Below are 15,839 nucleotides of genomic sequence, written 5' to 3'. Positions count from 1 at the left end.
TGTTAAAAATGCAAATTCTTGGCCCCTCCCGGACCTTCCAAATCACTGGCCCTGGGGGCTCGCCCAGCAGACCATTCCAATAAGCTCTCCAGGGGAGAGCTGGAGTCTGGTCTGGAGTCTTGGCCAGGAATCACGATCATCTCAGTGCTCCAAGGTCCACGAATACTTTGTGTCATCCAGCCACACAAACATCACCTACCACAAGTGAACCAATCCCTTAATTGGAGTGTCTAATTAGTTAACTGCCCAAGTTAATTTGTTTGAAGTTTGTCATCAGCAGCTGCATCTGTTCCTAATTTTTTTCCTCCAGTATGATTAGCCGTCTGTTTTGTTAACAGTTCATTAAAAAATTTTTTTCACATAATTAAATTGTCATTTTCTACTTCAAAAGAGAAAACTGAGCTCAGTGAAAGTAATGACAGCAGCGCTTCTTTCACTTGTTTATCTTTGAATGTAAGTCAGAGTCCATGTCAAGCATCTCTCAGATATCCCTGTCGTTGCACCTGAAGGGACAGCAGCAGGCAGCCAGCACTCGTGGTGGTGCAGGGAGAATTTCCCTCACGATGGGCGCTGGCTCATCACCCCAGTTGTCCCCAACATTTGATTTTGTATCATTTCATGTGATTGGTCCAGACTCTTCTAGTGTTAGAGAAACGCAGTTCAGGCTGGTTACGCCAAAGGCTCACATAGTGGGCGGTTCCCTGGAAGAATCTACCCTCAGGCAAGGCTGGACACAGGCCTCAAATGACATTACAAGACACCGTCCATCTCCCAGCACTGCTTTCCCATAGGCTGGCTTCATTCTCCGGCAGCTCGCAAAGACGACCACCAGCTGTCTCTACTCGCACCCCACTGGGTTACCCTGGTGCCTGATGGTACTTCTACGTTAAAGAATTGCATTCAGCTACATGTAACAGAAAACCCAAGCAAAAGACTCAAGGGATTTATTTTCCTTGCATATTAAGTCCTAAGATTAGGGAGTCCAGTGGCTGTTTCATGGCCCCAGTTTCCCATTTCTCGTCCTCCCTTCTTAGCAGTGACTTTTGTCTTCAAGATTGACATGTGGCTCTGGCAGCTCTGGTGTGTCCAGGTTCAAGGCAGGAATGAGGAGGAAGGGCAAGGGGCCCCTGCCAGGAGTCTGTTCCTTCTCATGAAGAACACATTTACTTCCTAGAAGTTTCACTGAGTAGACTTCCACTCACATCTCATTGTCCAGAACTGTCCACGGCAACCGTAGGTGCAAGGAAGCCCACGAAATTAAGTTTTTAGCTGGGAACCTACTGTCCCAAGCAAAATAAGCCTCTGTTGGTAAGAAGGAAGGGAAAATTGGGATTAGAGGCAAGCATTCCCAGCAAAATCCCCAGGGTTGACTCTTACTGGGTCATGGCCTGGCCCTAAACCATGTAAACTCCACAATGGCAGAGATGATGTCTCGTTCATGCTTGGATTCCTCAGTACCTAGAATGGCACCTCACAAAGAGAATGAATGCACTAAATGTTTATGGAATAAGTTGATTAGCCAAGCCTGCCTCTCACGCCCAGAGCTAGAGGTGGAGTCAAGCCTGTCTTAAATCACACAGCCTGATGTGGAATGGGGGCTGGTTCCCCGAAGGGACACTAGCATGCTGTTTCCAGTAAAGGGGGGTGGATGCCGGCCAGACAAGAATGGCGACTGCTCCCTGCCTTATTTTCCAGGGCTGCCATGACAAAGTACCACAAACTGGGTGGCTTAAAACAACAGAGATGTGTTGTCTCGCAGTTCCAGGGGCCAGTCTGAAGTCAGGTGTCAGCAGGGCCATGCTGCCATTGAAGTCTGGTGACGGCTTGCCAGTGATCCATGGCATTCTTTTGTTTGCAGCATAACGCAATCCCTGCGTCTGTCACTTGGCTGTCTTCTTTCTGTTTGTGTCTAAATTCCCTCTTCTTATCAGGACATCAATCATATTGGATTAGGACCCACCCTAATACAGTTTGACCTTATCTTAAATAATAACATCTTCTATGACCCTATTTCCAAATAGGGTCACATTCAAGAGATGGGTTAGGACTTACAATTAGCATCTTAATTTACAGCAATCTAGTTAGCATTCCAACTTAATTACAATAGCATACAAAAACCTTGCTCCTATATAGCTACATTCCCTGCCACCCTCCTTTGAGCTGTTATTGTCATACAGATTTCATCTTTATATGTTGTATGCCCATCAGCACCGATTTATAGTCATTGTTTAATGCAGTTGTGTTTTATATCAGACAGGCAGAGGGGAAAGTTACAAACAAAAACTATGTTTATACTTTTATATTTGTCTACCTATTTATATTTATTTATATTTACCAGTACTTTTTATATCTTTTGAGTTATTGTGGATTGAGTTACTATCTTGTGTCTTTTCCTTTTAGCCTTAAGGACTCTCTTAAGTATTTCTTGTAGGGCAGAGCTGCTAGTGATGAATTCAATTTTTATCTGAGAATTTTTTAATTTCTCCTTCATTTTTGCCATTCCGCTGGATGTAGAAATCTTGGTGAAAAGTCTTTTTCTCTCTGCAGTTTGAATATATCATCCCACTGCCTTCTGGCCTCCATGATTTCTGATGGAAAATCAGCTGTTCATCCTACTGAGGATCCCTTGTGTGTGATGGGCTGCTTCTCTTTTGCTCCTTTAAAGATTCTCTCTTTATTTTTGGCTTTTTTTGACAGTTTGATTATGATGTGTTTAGGTGTGGAACTCTGAGCCTTATCCTACTTGGAATCTGTTCACCTTAAATGTGTAGCTGATATTTTTTTTCTTCTATTTTGGGAAGTTTTTGGACATTGTTTTATCAAATATTCTTTCTGTCCCTTTCTTTCTCTTCTCTCTTTCTGGGACTTCCATTATTTTTATGTTGGTGCACTTGATGGTGTCCCACAGATCTCTAAGGCTCTGTTCATTTTTGTTAATTTTTTTTCTTTCTGATCCTCAGTCTCAATCGATCTCTCTTCAGATTTGATGTTTTCTTCTGTCTGCTGAAATCTGTGGTTGCACCTTTATAGTGAATTTCATTTTAGTTATTCTACTTTTCAATTCTTCATTTCTGTATGTGTCTTTTTATCTTTTCTGTCTCTTTAAGGCATTCTCTATTGGTGGGAAATTCTTTAGATATGGTTTGCTTTAGTTCTTTGCACATATTTGATAATAGGTGATTTAAAGTATCCAGTAAATCCAATATCTGGGCCTCCTCAGGGCAATTTCCCTTGATGGCTGCTTTTCCTGTGTATGAGCCATACTTTCTTGTTTCTTTGCATGTCTTATCATTTTTTTTGGTTGGATACTGGACATTTTAAATAGTATAATGTGGTAATTCTAGAAATCGGATTCTCCCTCCCCAGGATTTGTTGTTGCTTATTGTTGTTTGTGTGTGTTTCTGAACTAATTCTGTAAAATCTGCTTTCTCTGTGTGTGTGTGGCCTCTGAAGTCTCTGCTAGGTTACTTTAGTGGTCAGCTAATGACTGCACAGATATTTCCTTAGATGCCTGGATCCATAGGTCTCCCCTTCTTTGACAGGGGACACTGTGTGTGTGATGGGTCATACCTTCAAGTCTCAGCCAGGCTGTTTACAACTTCCTGCTTGCCCAGAGCCTCAAGGTCAGCCAGAGGTGAGAGCTCACAGGCTTCTCAGGCCTTTCCTCTTAGATTCCTCTTAGATTCCCAGGAACTTGTCAGAACTTTTTCCAGGTCCCGTGGACATCTCATTTCCCAGCTTCTCCTTTCTAAGTGTTTGTTAGCCAACCCCCCCCCCTTCTTGTTCCCGCCCATCCCCCTGCAGAGACACGAGGGGGCAGAGCCGAGCAGGTGTTCACCTGGTCACTCATCTTCCTTAAGTTTTTGTTAGTTTGTTTGTCCCAGCTGTTACCCTCCACCTCAGGCATCCGTGATGTCCAGCAGTTGTCTCTGTTTCCTAAATGCCCTTGAGGAAAATGCTGTCCACACTGGGTGATCTCCAACGCAGGTGAAACAAAAACAGCCCTGAAGTGGGGGCTTCCAGGAAGCCTACAGACAAGTCACATCATGACAGCTCCCCGTGAACGGGCTTTGAAGGGGCTCTAACCCTATTTTGTGCCACAATTGGCTGCCTGGCTGCTGGGTTGCACTGTGATTGCAGGTCGTTGGTTTTCAAGGCTACCGCAGAGCTGCTGGGAGGCACATGGAAAGAGGGCAAATTAAAACACCACAAAGCCTACTCTTCTTACCCAGATTCAGCTGTTTTTCTTAAAGACATGCTCTCCAGATTGCTGCAAGTCTTTGGTTTATTTAGAGTTCTGAAAAAATTGATTCTGACATTTCTTGCCAGTGACCTTGTTGCTTTTATGGAGGAGAGAATTTTCAGAGGTCTTAATTCTGACATCTTCCCTGACATCAGCAGCAGGCTGGTTTTGAGCCTGCATGTGCACGCCTTCACCCGGTGGCTTATCGAGGCCACTTTTCCTATTTGTTGTTTGTGGATGACCTTGTTAGAAGTCAGTGTGGTCTGGATTGCCAACCAGGATATCCCCATTTTAGTCTTGCATCTGACACGGGCAGACTCTAATGACCTTGGAGCAGAGTAGCTGACATTTCCAGAGTGCCAATGGCATGCCAGAGTCTGAGTGCTGGGTATTTTGTGTATATTATATTGTGCCATTCTTGCAATAACCGAGAAAGAGGTAATGTTCCAGTTTGCTAATGCTGCCAGAATGCAAAATACCAGAAATGGATTGGCTTTTATAAAGGGGGTTTATTTGGTTACACAGTTACAGTCTTAAGGCCATAAAACGTCCAAGGTAAGGCATCCACAAAAGTTACCTTCGCTGGAGAAAGGTCATTGGTATCTGGAAAACCTCTGTTAACTGGGAAGGCATGTGGCTAATGTCTGCTTGCTCCCAGGTTGCGTTTCAAAATGGCATTCTCCAAAATGTCAGCAAAAATCTGCTTTCAATGGCTGTCTGCAAAATGTCTCTCAGCTGCAGCTCTGAGGTCCTTCTGTTTGTGAGCCCCTTTATAAGACTCCAGTGAACTAATCAAGGCCCACACTGAATGGCGGGGCCACACCTCCATGGAAACATTCAGTCAGAGATCACACCCTAACCAAAGGTGTCACTCACGGGTGGGTCACATCTCCATGGAAACATAATCCAATAGCCCATGAGACTGGATTAAAAGATCGTGGCTTCTTCTGGAGGACATAATATAACCAAACTGGCACAGGTAATGTTCCCATTTTACAGATAAAGAAAGTACTTATAAGAGCCAAAGGGCTTGTCACTATGCCTGTTTCACATAGCAAATACTTGAATTGCTCACCATTGTTACGTTCTTGTCCTCACTCCTACAAGTGTCTCATCATCAGAGGAGGAAGTGGAGTTGACAGGCTCGCTCTGGGTCATTTGGGATCTGTCTGATCCCAAAGCATATTCCTATTCCACATCCTCATTTCTGCTCCCCCGGGTCTCACTGTCCTCATTTGTCAAATGGAGTTGGGATGAATAAGATTATTCCATCCACACACACTCCTGAGTCCTGTCACTAAGATCCTTTCCCAGATGACGCTATGGAGGTCTCTGATTCCGTGAGGCCAGTTGCTCGGAGTCACGTTGGAGGCATTCTCTTGTTTGGCTTGGAAAAATAAAAAAATAAACCCACCGGTTGACTGGCGGGTACGCTAACCATCATGCGCTTCTGTCCTCTCCCTTCTCGCCCCGTCCCACCCCCTGCAGAGACGCGAGGGGACCGAGCCAAGTGGGTGCTCACGTGGCCCCTCACCTTCCTCCTGTGCATCACCATCCCCAACTGCAGCAAGCCCCGCTGGGAGAAGCTCTTCATGGTCACCTTTCTCACCGCCACGCTGTGGATCGCCGTGTTCTCCTACCTCATGGTGTGGCTGGTGAGTGGCAGGAGCAGGGGTGGCCCGTGGGGACAGTGGGGATGGCCCTGCATGGCCCCGCCAAGTGGAGACCAGGGAGCTGGCTCAGGACCAACCAAGGCGCTGGGCCTGGCACCTTCCCTGGTCCGTGGCTCATTCCTTAGGAGAAAGGGACGTCAGCAGAGGTGCCTGGCATGGGGCTGCACACCGGGGACACCACGACAGAGACGGCGAGGTGCTTGCCTTCCAGGTGGTGGTGAGAAGGGAGACAGACCCTCCCACGGGTGGCAGACATGGGCAGCCTGAGGCACGCCGCCCTGGCAGGATGGGCAGAGTGAGAAGAGAGCACACAGGGGCGGCAGGGGTGGTAGCAGAGGGCTGTGTCAGATATTGGGCAGAATTCTCAGTAAAGAGCCATGAGGACTGATCGCTGGGCCCCTTCGCTCCCAGGGTCCCAGAGGAAGGTGAAGGAAGGAGACTGGGGTCAGTGGGAGATGATGGTGATAAACAGGCTCTTCCCGTGTCCCTTCCAAGCGATGCTCCTCTCCCCATTCTCTGGGCCAGGTTTATGTAAACCTTTTAATCCTCAACAATCCCTGGAGGTTGGTATTTTTATTAGCACCATTTTACAGATGGGAAGACTGAGGCACAGAGAAGCTAAGTAATTTGCCTACAGTTGTGCAGTTAGTGAGAGCTGGAGTTGGAACTGGAACCCAGGTATTGGTCTCCAGAGCCTGTGCTCTTAACCACTGTACAAACTGCCTCTCAGTTTGTTACTAGGATCTTCAGGTTTGGTCTGAAGTTTTGCAGGCAGAGGCCTTGGAGAAGCTCCTCCTACAGCCATAGTCCCACAGCAGCTCCCTGTCCAAACCTTTCCTTGGCTGGGGTGGGCCTGCCCTCGCCCAGGGTCCCACCCTGCAGGGTCCTGCCTCCTCCTCCTCATGGGGTGGGGGTTAGGGGGTGGGAGCCTGGGATCAAAGAGAGGAGCCTCGTGTTTACAGGACCAATTGACTGTGGTTGACGATGGTTACAGCATTGATTATGGGATCTATTGATTGTGTGGCTCACCTGTCAGCCCACTCATGTCCTGGTGGTTACCAGTTTAGTCATTTCACTCTCCTTCTAACCCCTGGTACCAGCTGCAGGAGCACAAGCCAGTGTGGAGTGACAGGGCCCATAGAAGGTTCTGGTGGGCCCAGGGCCTCCTTCCCCTTAACCCCAGAGGAGAGATGCAGTTTAGGGGGAAAAGAAGGGCCACGGGGTCACAAGGGAACAGATTTAAACCTACCAATGATCCTTGAAACCTGGGCAGGTGACTCAGCATCCCTGAGCCAAGGTTGCCTCTCTGTAAAAGAGGGGTTATAGCAGCTACCTTAGCGAGTCCAGCAAGTTCTCAGCACATTACAGCCCCACAGCCAGTCCTGGCTCTTCTCACCACCTGACCCCGATCACCCCTTTCTCCTTCTTTCTCAGAGTGCTGTGTGTTTGCGATCCCAACAAACTCAGGGTTTTGAATAGTATGTGGGAGCTGTTTTGCTTTCCTGAAATCACACCCCTTAACCTATGCCACCTGGGAGACACAGGTGCAGCCCAGGACCCTTCCTCAAGCTGAGCAGGAGCATCTCCCCAGCCTCTCCAAGAGCCCTTACCCTCTCCCCTGTGGCAGAGGCTGCCCAAGATACCATCCAGTGGAAGACACTGCCCCCACCTGCTCCCCTTCCCCCACTCTCCAGGGGCCCTCCCCTCCTCCCATAGCTACCCCCTTAGCACTCTGCTTCCCAAAAGGAATCTCAGGACTCAGAATAAAGTTAATTCTTAGGGAACAGGGAAGTCCTATAACTCAGGTGGGGCAGCAACTGCTCCAGCCCCAGGTCTACACAGCTGGAACACCCTGGCCTCGGTTCACCTGATTGGGGTCACAGGGACACTTGGATATCTGAATCCCCCAGGACTTCTCTAGAAGGACCTCACACAATCCCTCCTAAACCTCTCCCCTCACCCCTCTCACATCCCAGAACAGGTTGGTTCAGCTGCACCAAAATGAGCCCAGTTACAGTCACTTATTGCCACCAACAGCCAATTAGAGCTGATTACCTGGTGACAGCCCGATGGTTGTGCATGTCACTGAATAATGCACAACTGACCACTGAGCTGTGAGGGGCCCCCCACACCGCCCTCTGAGGTGCCTCGCACTTGGTTCCAGCATAATCGCACTTCCTCCCTCAGGCCCTGTGATCTGAGCTTGCATTGGGGCCACTGTTAACTGTAAACCTCAGCCGTTTCCCCCATGAGGCACAGCCAGCACTCCTCCTCCTCCTCCTCTGATTGTATGAGGGCTAAAATATCCATAGGTGCCTAGATGAGTGTGTGTGTGTGTGTATTGGAGTGGGCTGGGGAGGAGCTGGAAATAGCTACTGTCCAACCCGCCCCCCCCCAAAAGGATGACAATGAAAGATAATAAAAACTGTGCCTTAAATGAGTTGGCTTTGCAGGTTTAAATTTTCTGCCTAGAGTTAAAAGCCAGCCCATCTTGACATTTAAGAAAAAGATCCAATGATTTGTCCTAGGAGAGCACATTCTCCAAACAATATTACAAGTTTAAAAGAGTACGTAATGACATTCGAGTGGTGTGAGAATTAGGAAGATCAAATTAACGCATGTGTGAAATTTTTTCTTCATAAATTATTGAAAATAAAAGTATTATTAAATAAGTTCTACAAATTAGCAATGAGGGGAATATTTATAGCACTCCTACCCTCACACACCGTGGCTGTACCTGCTTCTTAAATCAGAGACGCAGGAAACTGTGTGGCCCGCAGTCACAGGAGCCACCCTGCTGGGTGCCCTTACCTGCGGTTTTGAACTTCAGGTGTCCTCCGTGAGGGGATGGAATGGCCTGGTGCCGCCATCAGCCTGGGTTTCTCCCTAGGCAGGGTCTGCTGGCCTGGGTGCCGTGCGTTCTCTTTATGACCAGTTGGCGCCAGGGAGCAGTGAGTCCCACCTGCCCACCCCTGGCACCTCTTACCTCTTGCACCCCCAAGGCTTCAGAAGAAAGAGCCTTGGATGTCCATGTCCAAAAGGAGGGACCTTAGAAATGTTTAGCTCATTCGCTTGTCCGGTACACATGTGCATCAGGGAGACTCAGGACCAGGAAGGGGCCGTGACTTCCACAGGGTCCTGGAGGTAGTCCGAGGACAAGTCAAGGTGAGCCCCAGGGCTCTGGCCTCAGCTCTGCTCACTTTCCAGCACCTGAGCAGGGGGAGGACTGAGAGGGCCCAGGAGACGCCAGGCCCATGCAGTCCGGAAGGGTCTGGGCACAAAGCCTTCCTTCCTTCTGTCTTTCCATCCTTCAACTTCTTACCCACACAGCTGAGTGTTTTTTTATTTTGTTTTGTTTTTAAAAAAAGAGGCAGCCTCAATAATCCTCAAATAACCCAGGTTCCTGTCTTTACAGTGCCTGGCTTTGCCCATTATGGACTTGCCAGCCACAGCCTCGTTTTGTTCGTGGAGGTCTCTTTTGTGGCCAGCGCAGACTGAGCACGGATGGATCAGCTGCTCTCTTTTGCCCTCCCAAGTGTCTCCGTCCTTGCTGGGCCAGGAGCAGTCCCCGGAGCAGTGCCTTCACCATGCGCTCTGCACCCCGCCCTGAGAAAATGGCGGCCCCCACTCCAGAGCACTGGGGTGAGCCAGTGACACCGAGCTGGGCCCTCTGGGCAGTGGGGGTGTCTTCAACCCCTCTGTAAAGCTTTCTCCCAAAAGGAATAGCTTTTAAACACGTACATCCTGGCTATGCTCCAGGGCTGAGCTTTGCACTTAGAAGGCACACTTAATCTGGAACTCTCCGAGCCCTGCAAATCTCATCTCCCTCATTTTCTCTGCCCTGCGAATCTCTTTTCCCTTGTTTTCTCTGCCCCCATAGACTGCAAGACAAGTGATTGGAAGAGAAGGGAAACACCTAATTGTGAACATCTTTCTTAGGCCAGGCACTGTGACCCTAAAGTGTCTCATTGACTCCCCCTTAGCAAGCCCATTTTACAGATGAGGGAGTCTAAGGTCACACAGCCATTAGCTGGGGTTGAACCATTAGCAAGACGTGGGTGCCTAAGGGGGCCACTGTTGCCGTTTTCTAGATGGGGAGGCCAAGCTGATGTGTGGGTTGAAGGAGGTGGTCCAAGTACTTCCAAGGCTTTCCATGTGACCTCTGCTGAAAGTCCCAATCATCTCCCAAGTACCAGACATGTATTGGAGAAGTATGTGAATGTGTGCAAAATTCTTAAAAGCCCACGTATCCTTTGATACAGGAGTTCTTTTTCTTGGAAATCATCCTAAGGAAGTAGTCTGATGAGAACCCAAATATGTATGCCCAAGGCAGCATGGTGGAGAGGACAGAGCACAGGCTGTAAAGCTGTGCAGATTTGGCTTAGAACCCCCTCTGCACCGCTTACCGGCTGCAGGCCCATTTTCATTTAATCTCTTAGATCCTCAGTTTCCCTGGGTGTGAAATGGGCTTGGTAATAGTGCCTTACACCTTAGTGAGAGGTGAATGATAGAGAACGTGAGCTTTTGAAAGCAACACACCTGGTAGAGTAACTGGTATACAGTAAGTGCTCAGTAAGTGTTACTTACTATGTTCAGTGACATTGCAATAGCAAAAAAGAAACTACCAAAATGTTCCAACATGAAGGGATTGGCTAAAAAAGTACAGCCATACAGTGAAATCTGTGCATCGCTTTAAAACAATGTTGCAGATGAATATTCAAGATGGAAAGGAATTCACGATGTATTATTAAATGAAACAAACAGTTATAAAATACATACATCATATAATCTGATTCCATTTTTTTAACACACATACCAGAAAGTTCAGAGATCTGGGCTGTATTCTAAAACAGTGATTTTCAAATGGGGTACCCAGATCAGCAGTCTCTGAGTCCCACCTAGAAATGCGAATTCTCAGGCCTTGCCCCAGGTCTCCTGAATCAGAAGCTCTGGGAGTAGGGCCTGGCAGTCTGCATTTTAACAAGCCCCCTGCCAGGTGTGCTGCTTTCAAAAGCTCACGTTCTCTATCATTCACCTCTGACTAAGGTGGAAGGCGCTATTACCAAGCTCATTTCACACCCATTTTCTAAATGCTCACAGTTGGTAACCACTGGCCAGTCCATGTGTTGAAAGTGGGTGTCTGTGGGTCATGAGGAGTGGTAATAATTTTTATTTTCATTTTACTTTATTTTCTAAATTTTTTAAACAGTTAACACATATTACTCATGTAATCAGGAAAGAAGAGCAATAAAAATATATTTTTAAAATAATCCATTTTCCAAACTTTTTTCATCAGTTACAGCAAGGCCATGTTCAAGGACACCGAGGGTAAGCTAAGTGTCCGTTGTGCGTTCACGCCCCACCCTCACCTTTCTGCAGGTGACCATCGTTGGATACACACTGGGGATCCCTGACGTCATCATGGGCATCACTTTCCTGGCGGCAGGGACGAGCGTTCCGGACTGCATGGCGAGCTTAATCGTGGCGAGACAAGGTACAGGTGCTGCCGGGTCAGACGGCCATCAGCATCACCTCGCAGGCCCCCTCACCCCGGCCTGAGTTAGCGCTCACGGCTCTTGTTGGTTTATATGGAGCTGAAGTCCTGGTATGGAGGCAACGGTGACATCTGGAAAGCATCATTTGTTAGGTTCCATCCATGGGGAGAATTCCACCAAGATAAACTCCTTCAGACCTCTAGAAGCATTTGCTCGAGACCAGTTCTGTAAAAATGAGCATGTTCTGAAACAAACATTCAATGTGAGATTGATCAGAGCCTAAGCCGGGACTTTATATAGCAAATGAGCTGGTATGAGAAACGCTCTGGTTCCAGGAAGGCAAGTGGGGGGCACGTGATACATCCAACTCTTTTTCCATTCTTCTTCAAAGTTCTGGTACATGTGTAATGTTTTGGTTTGTTGGGTGGCTTTTCCTTTGCGCTTACTGAGAGTTAATTGGGTTGAGCAGGTGAGGAGGGACTGTATCCCCTTTGGTGGCAGAACAAATAGGCAGTAAAGAGCCTGGCCTTTATTTACTGTGTGCCAGGGGAGATCGCATCCCAGCGTGGACTTCCGCAGCTCTTCCTTGGTAGATGAAAGTTTCAAAATATGGGACGGGGCTTGGGGAATGAAAAATGGAGTGAGGTCTCAGAAGAAATAGGAGAGGAGAGAAGTGCCCAAAGAGAAAGAGGGATGGGACGTTTTATTCCTCCAAGATAGGACCAAGGGGTCACTGGTTGGTCAGTTGGTCCTGAGAAAGCATGAGATGAGGGGAAGGGAAGTGTGGGAGTGTCGTTGGTGCTAGGCTGGGCCTTGTGGAGAACGAGGATGGTTGGGGACAGCAATTGAAGGGAATGGAATTTAATCGAGTGACCTTTGAGGTGAGTACAAGGAAAGCCCAGGTGCTCACCTGGTGCCTGGTGATGCTCTGTAGTGTGATCTCGGGTGGGATTCAGTCATGCCAGCTCCTGCAATGCACAGGTGAGAGATGACAAGTTCACCCAGAGCTGGGGTTGGCCAGTGGACACCATGGAAGGTCAAGGGGGCAAGAGAATGGGCAGTTTGAATTAAGGAGGTCAAGGGTTGGGGTGGAGGGGCCTTTCGGGGGACAGGCCCTGATGAAGTCAAAGAAGGGGCTCTGTAAGAACAAGGGAGAAATGGGGCTCTGAGGGAAGACATCTCAGAGTGGCTACGGTGGAGCATGGAAGAAGGGAAGTTGAGGAAATGTGAGGTCACAGGGTGGGAGCGTGCAGTTGTCACAAAGGCAACGTTAATGCGATTGACAAAGAACCCAACAGACACAGTAAAGAATGGATGGTTTCTTTGATGACAAAGGATTCCAGAGCCTCTATTCAGAGTCTGGTACACAAAGCAGGAGACTGCACACACGGTACTGCATCCTAGACTCCCCAAAGGCTCGCTGCTCCAAGTGGGGCCCAGGCCAGCAGCATCGGCTTTGCCTGGGAGCATGTAAGAAATGCAGACTCCCAGGTCAAACCCCAGAATCTGCACTTTAACAAGACCGCCAGGTGATTTGAATACATACACTCAGTTGATGCTGAGTCTCAGCTATTGAAACAATATTAAGGTTACAGGTATTCATTCATTCATTCATTCATTCATTTGGCTACTTAAAACGGTACCCATTTATTAGCTTACAGTTCTGTACACCAACTGTCTCTGCTCAGAAGGTGTCTGCAGGGGCTGCCTTTCAAGCTCTGTGGTTGTTGACAGAATTCAGTTTCTTGTAGTTATAAGACTGAGGTCCCTGTTTCCTTTGATGACTGTTAACTGGGGCCATTCTCATTTCCCTCATTTCTTTCCCCGCCAGGTGAGAAGCATCTTAGAGGCCAGGCGCCCTGTCATCTGTCTTCCTCTTCCCTCCCACCTGACAGCGGCATGCACAGGCATTATACATTAGAAAACAAATGTAACGGTAAGGCTCATGCTGGCTGGCACCTGTTCCGACCTGGCCACTGAGCCCTAATTCGACATGATTCTTTCCCTCATTTCTTGCCAGATGTCCCCCTTCATCTTCACAGTCAGCAGCGGAGACGCTCCCTGTATTGAATCTCCCTTAGGCTTCCAATCTCTCTCGCCATGGAGGACTGTGTTCTTTTGAAGGCTCACCTGAATGGAAGATGATCTCCCTATCCCAAGGTCAAGTGACCTGGGGCTTTAATTGCCTCTGCATAACCCCTTCACTGCAGCACCTAGACTAGTGTTTGTTTGAGTAACTGGGAGAAAGTGTGTGTACACCAGGAGCTGAGAATTTAGGGGCCAATTTAGAATCCTGCCTAGAATGGCTGAGAGGGTTGGAAAAGCTGCCAACTGTTACTCTTGGGGAACCACCACTGCTAAGTGAAGGAGGTGTATCGCTGGGAAACCCTGGCAAGAACAAGAAAGACCAGGCATTTATTTCTCAGGTTTGTTTATTCCACAAACATTTATTTGTCTGTGTGTTAAGTTGCAACGATCATGTCGAATTAGGGCTCAGTGGCCAGGTAGGAACAGGTGCCAGCCAGCATGAGCCTTACCGTTACATTTGTTTTCTAACGTATAATACCTGTGCATGCCGCTGTTCAGGTGGGAGGGAAGAGGAAGACAGATGACAGGGCCCCTGGCCTCTAAGATGCTTCTCACCTGGTGGGGAAAGAGTTTACCCCTTGAAAACCCCAGGGCATAAGGCCGGCTGCCCTATCCCAGCCAAGGTGGGAGTGCCCTCTCGTGGGCCACAAATACCCGTCCTGGCTTGGTGGAAGGAGCATGGAATCAGGTGTCCTGAGATGAGGCTACCCACCAACCGTGTCCCTGGCAAGTCCCAAGCCTCTGTTTCATCTGCCACTTGGGGACAATGCCCCCTCCCTCCCAGAGTCACCGGGAGGATGAAGCTAAGCGCATCGTGAAGTCCCCAGGGAGTATCAGCTGGTGAACCTGGCGGGAGAAATAACGAAGGGCACCTTTAGGCTTCATGATGGGAGTGGATCTTAGACCTCATAGAAAGGTTTTAGAGATGTGGGGCCCGGGAAGAAGGAATTCCTTTCTGAGGAATAGCACAGCACAGTTTTGGGAAGGAACACGGGTTTCTGGTGACCTGGTCTTAATGATTGAACTGTGTCGATTGTCCCCTCCAAGGCCTTGGAGACATGGCGGTCTCCAACACCATAGGGAGCAACGTGTTTGACATCCTGGTAGGACTCGGCATACCGTGGGGCCTGCAGACCATGGTTGTTAATTATGGATCCACGGTAAGCTCCTCTTGCCTCCTTCATGCTGGGCACGTGCACTTTGCAGCAAATGACAGTGACAGTGGCCCAGGTCCAGCTGAGGGTTCTGCAGGGTGCGCTGTCCCCTTCTCCTTGGCACCCTGGCACCCACTTTCCCCAAATGCTTCCCAGGCAGCCCAAGAGGGGGGCATCTGCAGGAGAGGGCCCTGTGTGCTGGCACGCATCGGTGCTCTCCAGCCATTCTCCCAGCCTCGTCCACTGCTCTCAGACGAGGCTGAGGTCAGCAGGGTGGAGCCCTGAATTCATGTTTACCTGACCCCCCAAGGCCTCGGGCTCACCCATGAACACCCGAGTTTTCCAGCTGAGGGACTGAGCATTGTGGGCTTTCACGGTGGTTGGACCCTGAGCAGTCAAGAGATTCAGGGCACATGTGTTTGTTTCTCCAGGTGAAGATCAACAGCCGCGGTCTGATCTTTTCTGTGGTGCTCTTGCTGGGCTCCGTCGCTCTCACTGTGAGTTTTTAGCATTTCAAATCAAAGTCGCATATGTGCACTTCATTTCAGCTGATGATAAGTCACCCACAGTACTCCGAGCCCACTTCTTGCTTCCCCTTGGCAGTGAGGGATAAAGCCGCGTGAATGTAGAAATTCACAGATACCCCCAGGTTGGCACCCACCACGACACCTTTCCCTGAGTGGCCAAGACGTCATCCAGGGCACGGAATTACATTTCCTTTCCTCTTGCTGCCCCGTCCAGTCTCCACTTACTGGGGCCAGTAGCAGTGATCTGCCCCCAGCCCCTGAGCCGAGAGGCAGGAGGCCTGGCAGCCAGGCCCCAAGACCAACACATGATGCAAATCAGGGCCTCCCTAGTCCCTGCACCTGGGTCTGTGCTAAGCACTTGACCTCTGCATTATTTTAGTCAGTCCTGACAACAGCCTGACAAAGGAGGTGCTCTCATCATTCCCGTTTTGCTGATGAAATCGAGGCTCAGGGACTAAGGAATTTGCCCAAGGTCATTGGAAATGCCAAAGCTTGGATTTGAACCCAAGTCTGACTGTCTTTATAGAACTCGAGAACTTTCTATCCCCTGTGCTTTGATTGGGTAACTATGACCCAACCCTTAGGACAAAGAAAGAAAGGCAGGGAAGGAAGATGTGGGGCGAGTCTGGGAAGAAGACAGGATGAGGATGTGCTGAAAC

At 48.8% G+C, this 15,839-nt stretch overlaps 1 protein-coding gene across 3 annotated transcripts in view; it reads left to right on the top strand.

The window, feature by feature from the left end:
• Positions 1 to 15,839, top strand: part of SLC24A4 (solute carrier family 24 member 4) — a 162,371-nt gene that overhangs the window by 138,443 nt on the left and 8,089 nt on the right. For all 3 annotated transcript variants that reach the window (XM_037832031.1, XM_037832032.1, XM_037832034.1), the window contains 4 exons: positions 5,732 to 5,898; positions 11,296 to 11,410; positions 14,547 to 14,659; positions 15,085 to 15,150. In XM_037832031.1, coding sequence (XP_037687959.1) covers positions 5,732 to 5,898; positions 11,296 to 11,410; positions 14,547 to 14,659; positions 15,085 to 15,150 — 461 coding nt within the window. The remainder of the gene's footprint in view (positions 1 to 5,731; positions 5,899 to 11,295; positions 11,411 to 14,546; positions 14,660 to 15,084; positions 15,151 to 15,839) is intronic.

Source organism: Choloepus didactylus, chromosome 4 (genome assembly GCF_015220235.1).
Source record: "Choloepus didactylus isolate mChoDid1 chromosome 4, mChoDid1.pri, whole genome shotgun sequence".
NCBI lineage: Eukaryota > Metazoa > Chordata > Mammalia > Pilosa > Megalonychidae > Choloepus > Choloepus didactylus.
Note: the sequence above shows the minus strand (reverse complement) of the source record. Positions and strands in the feature narration are given on the sequence as shown.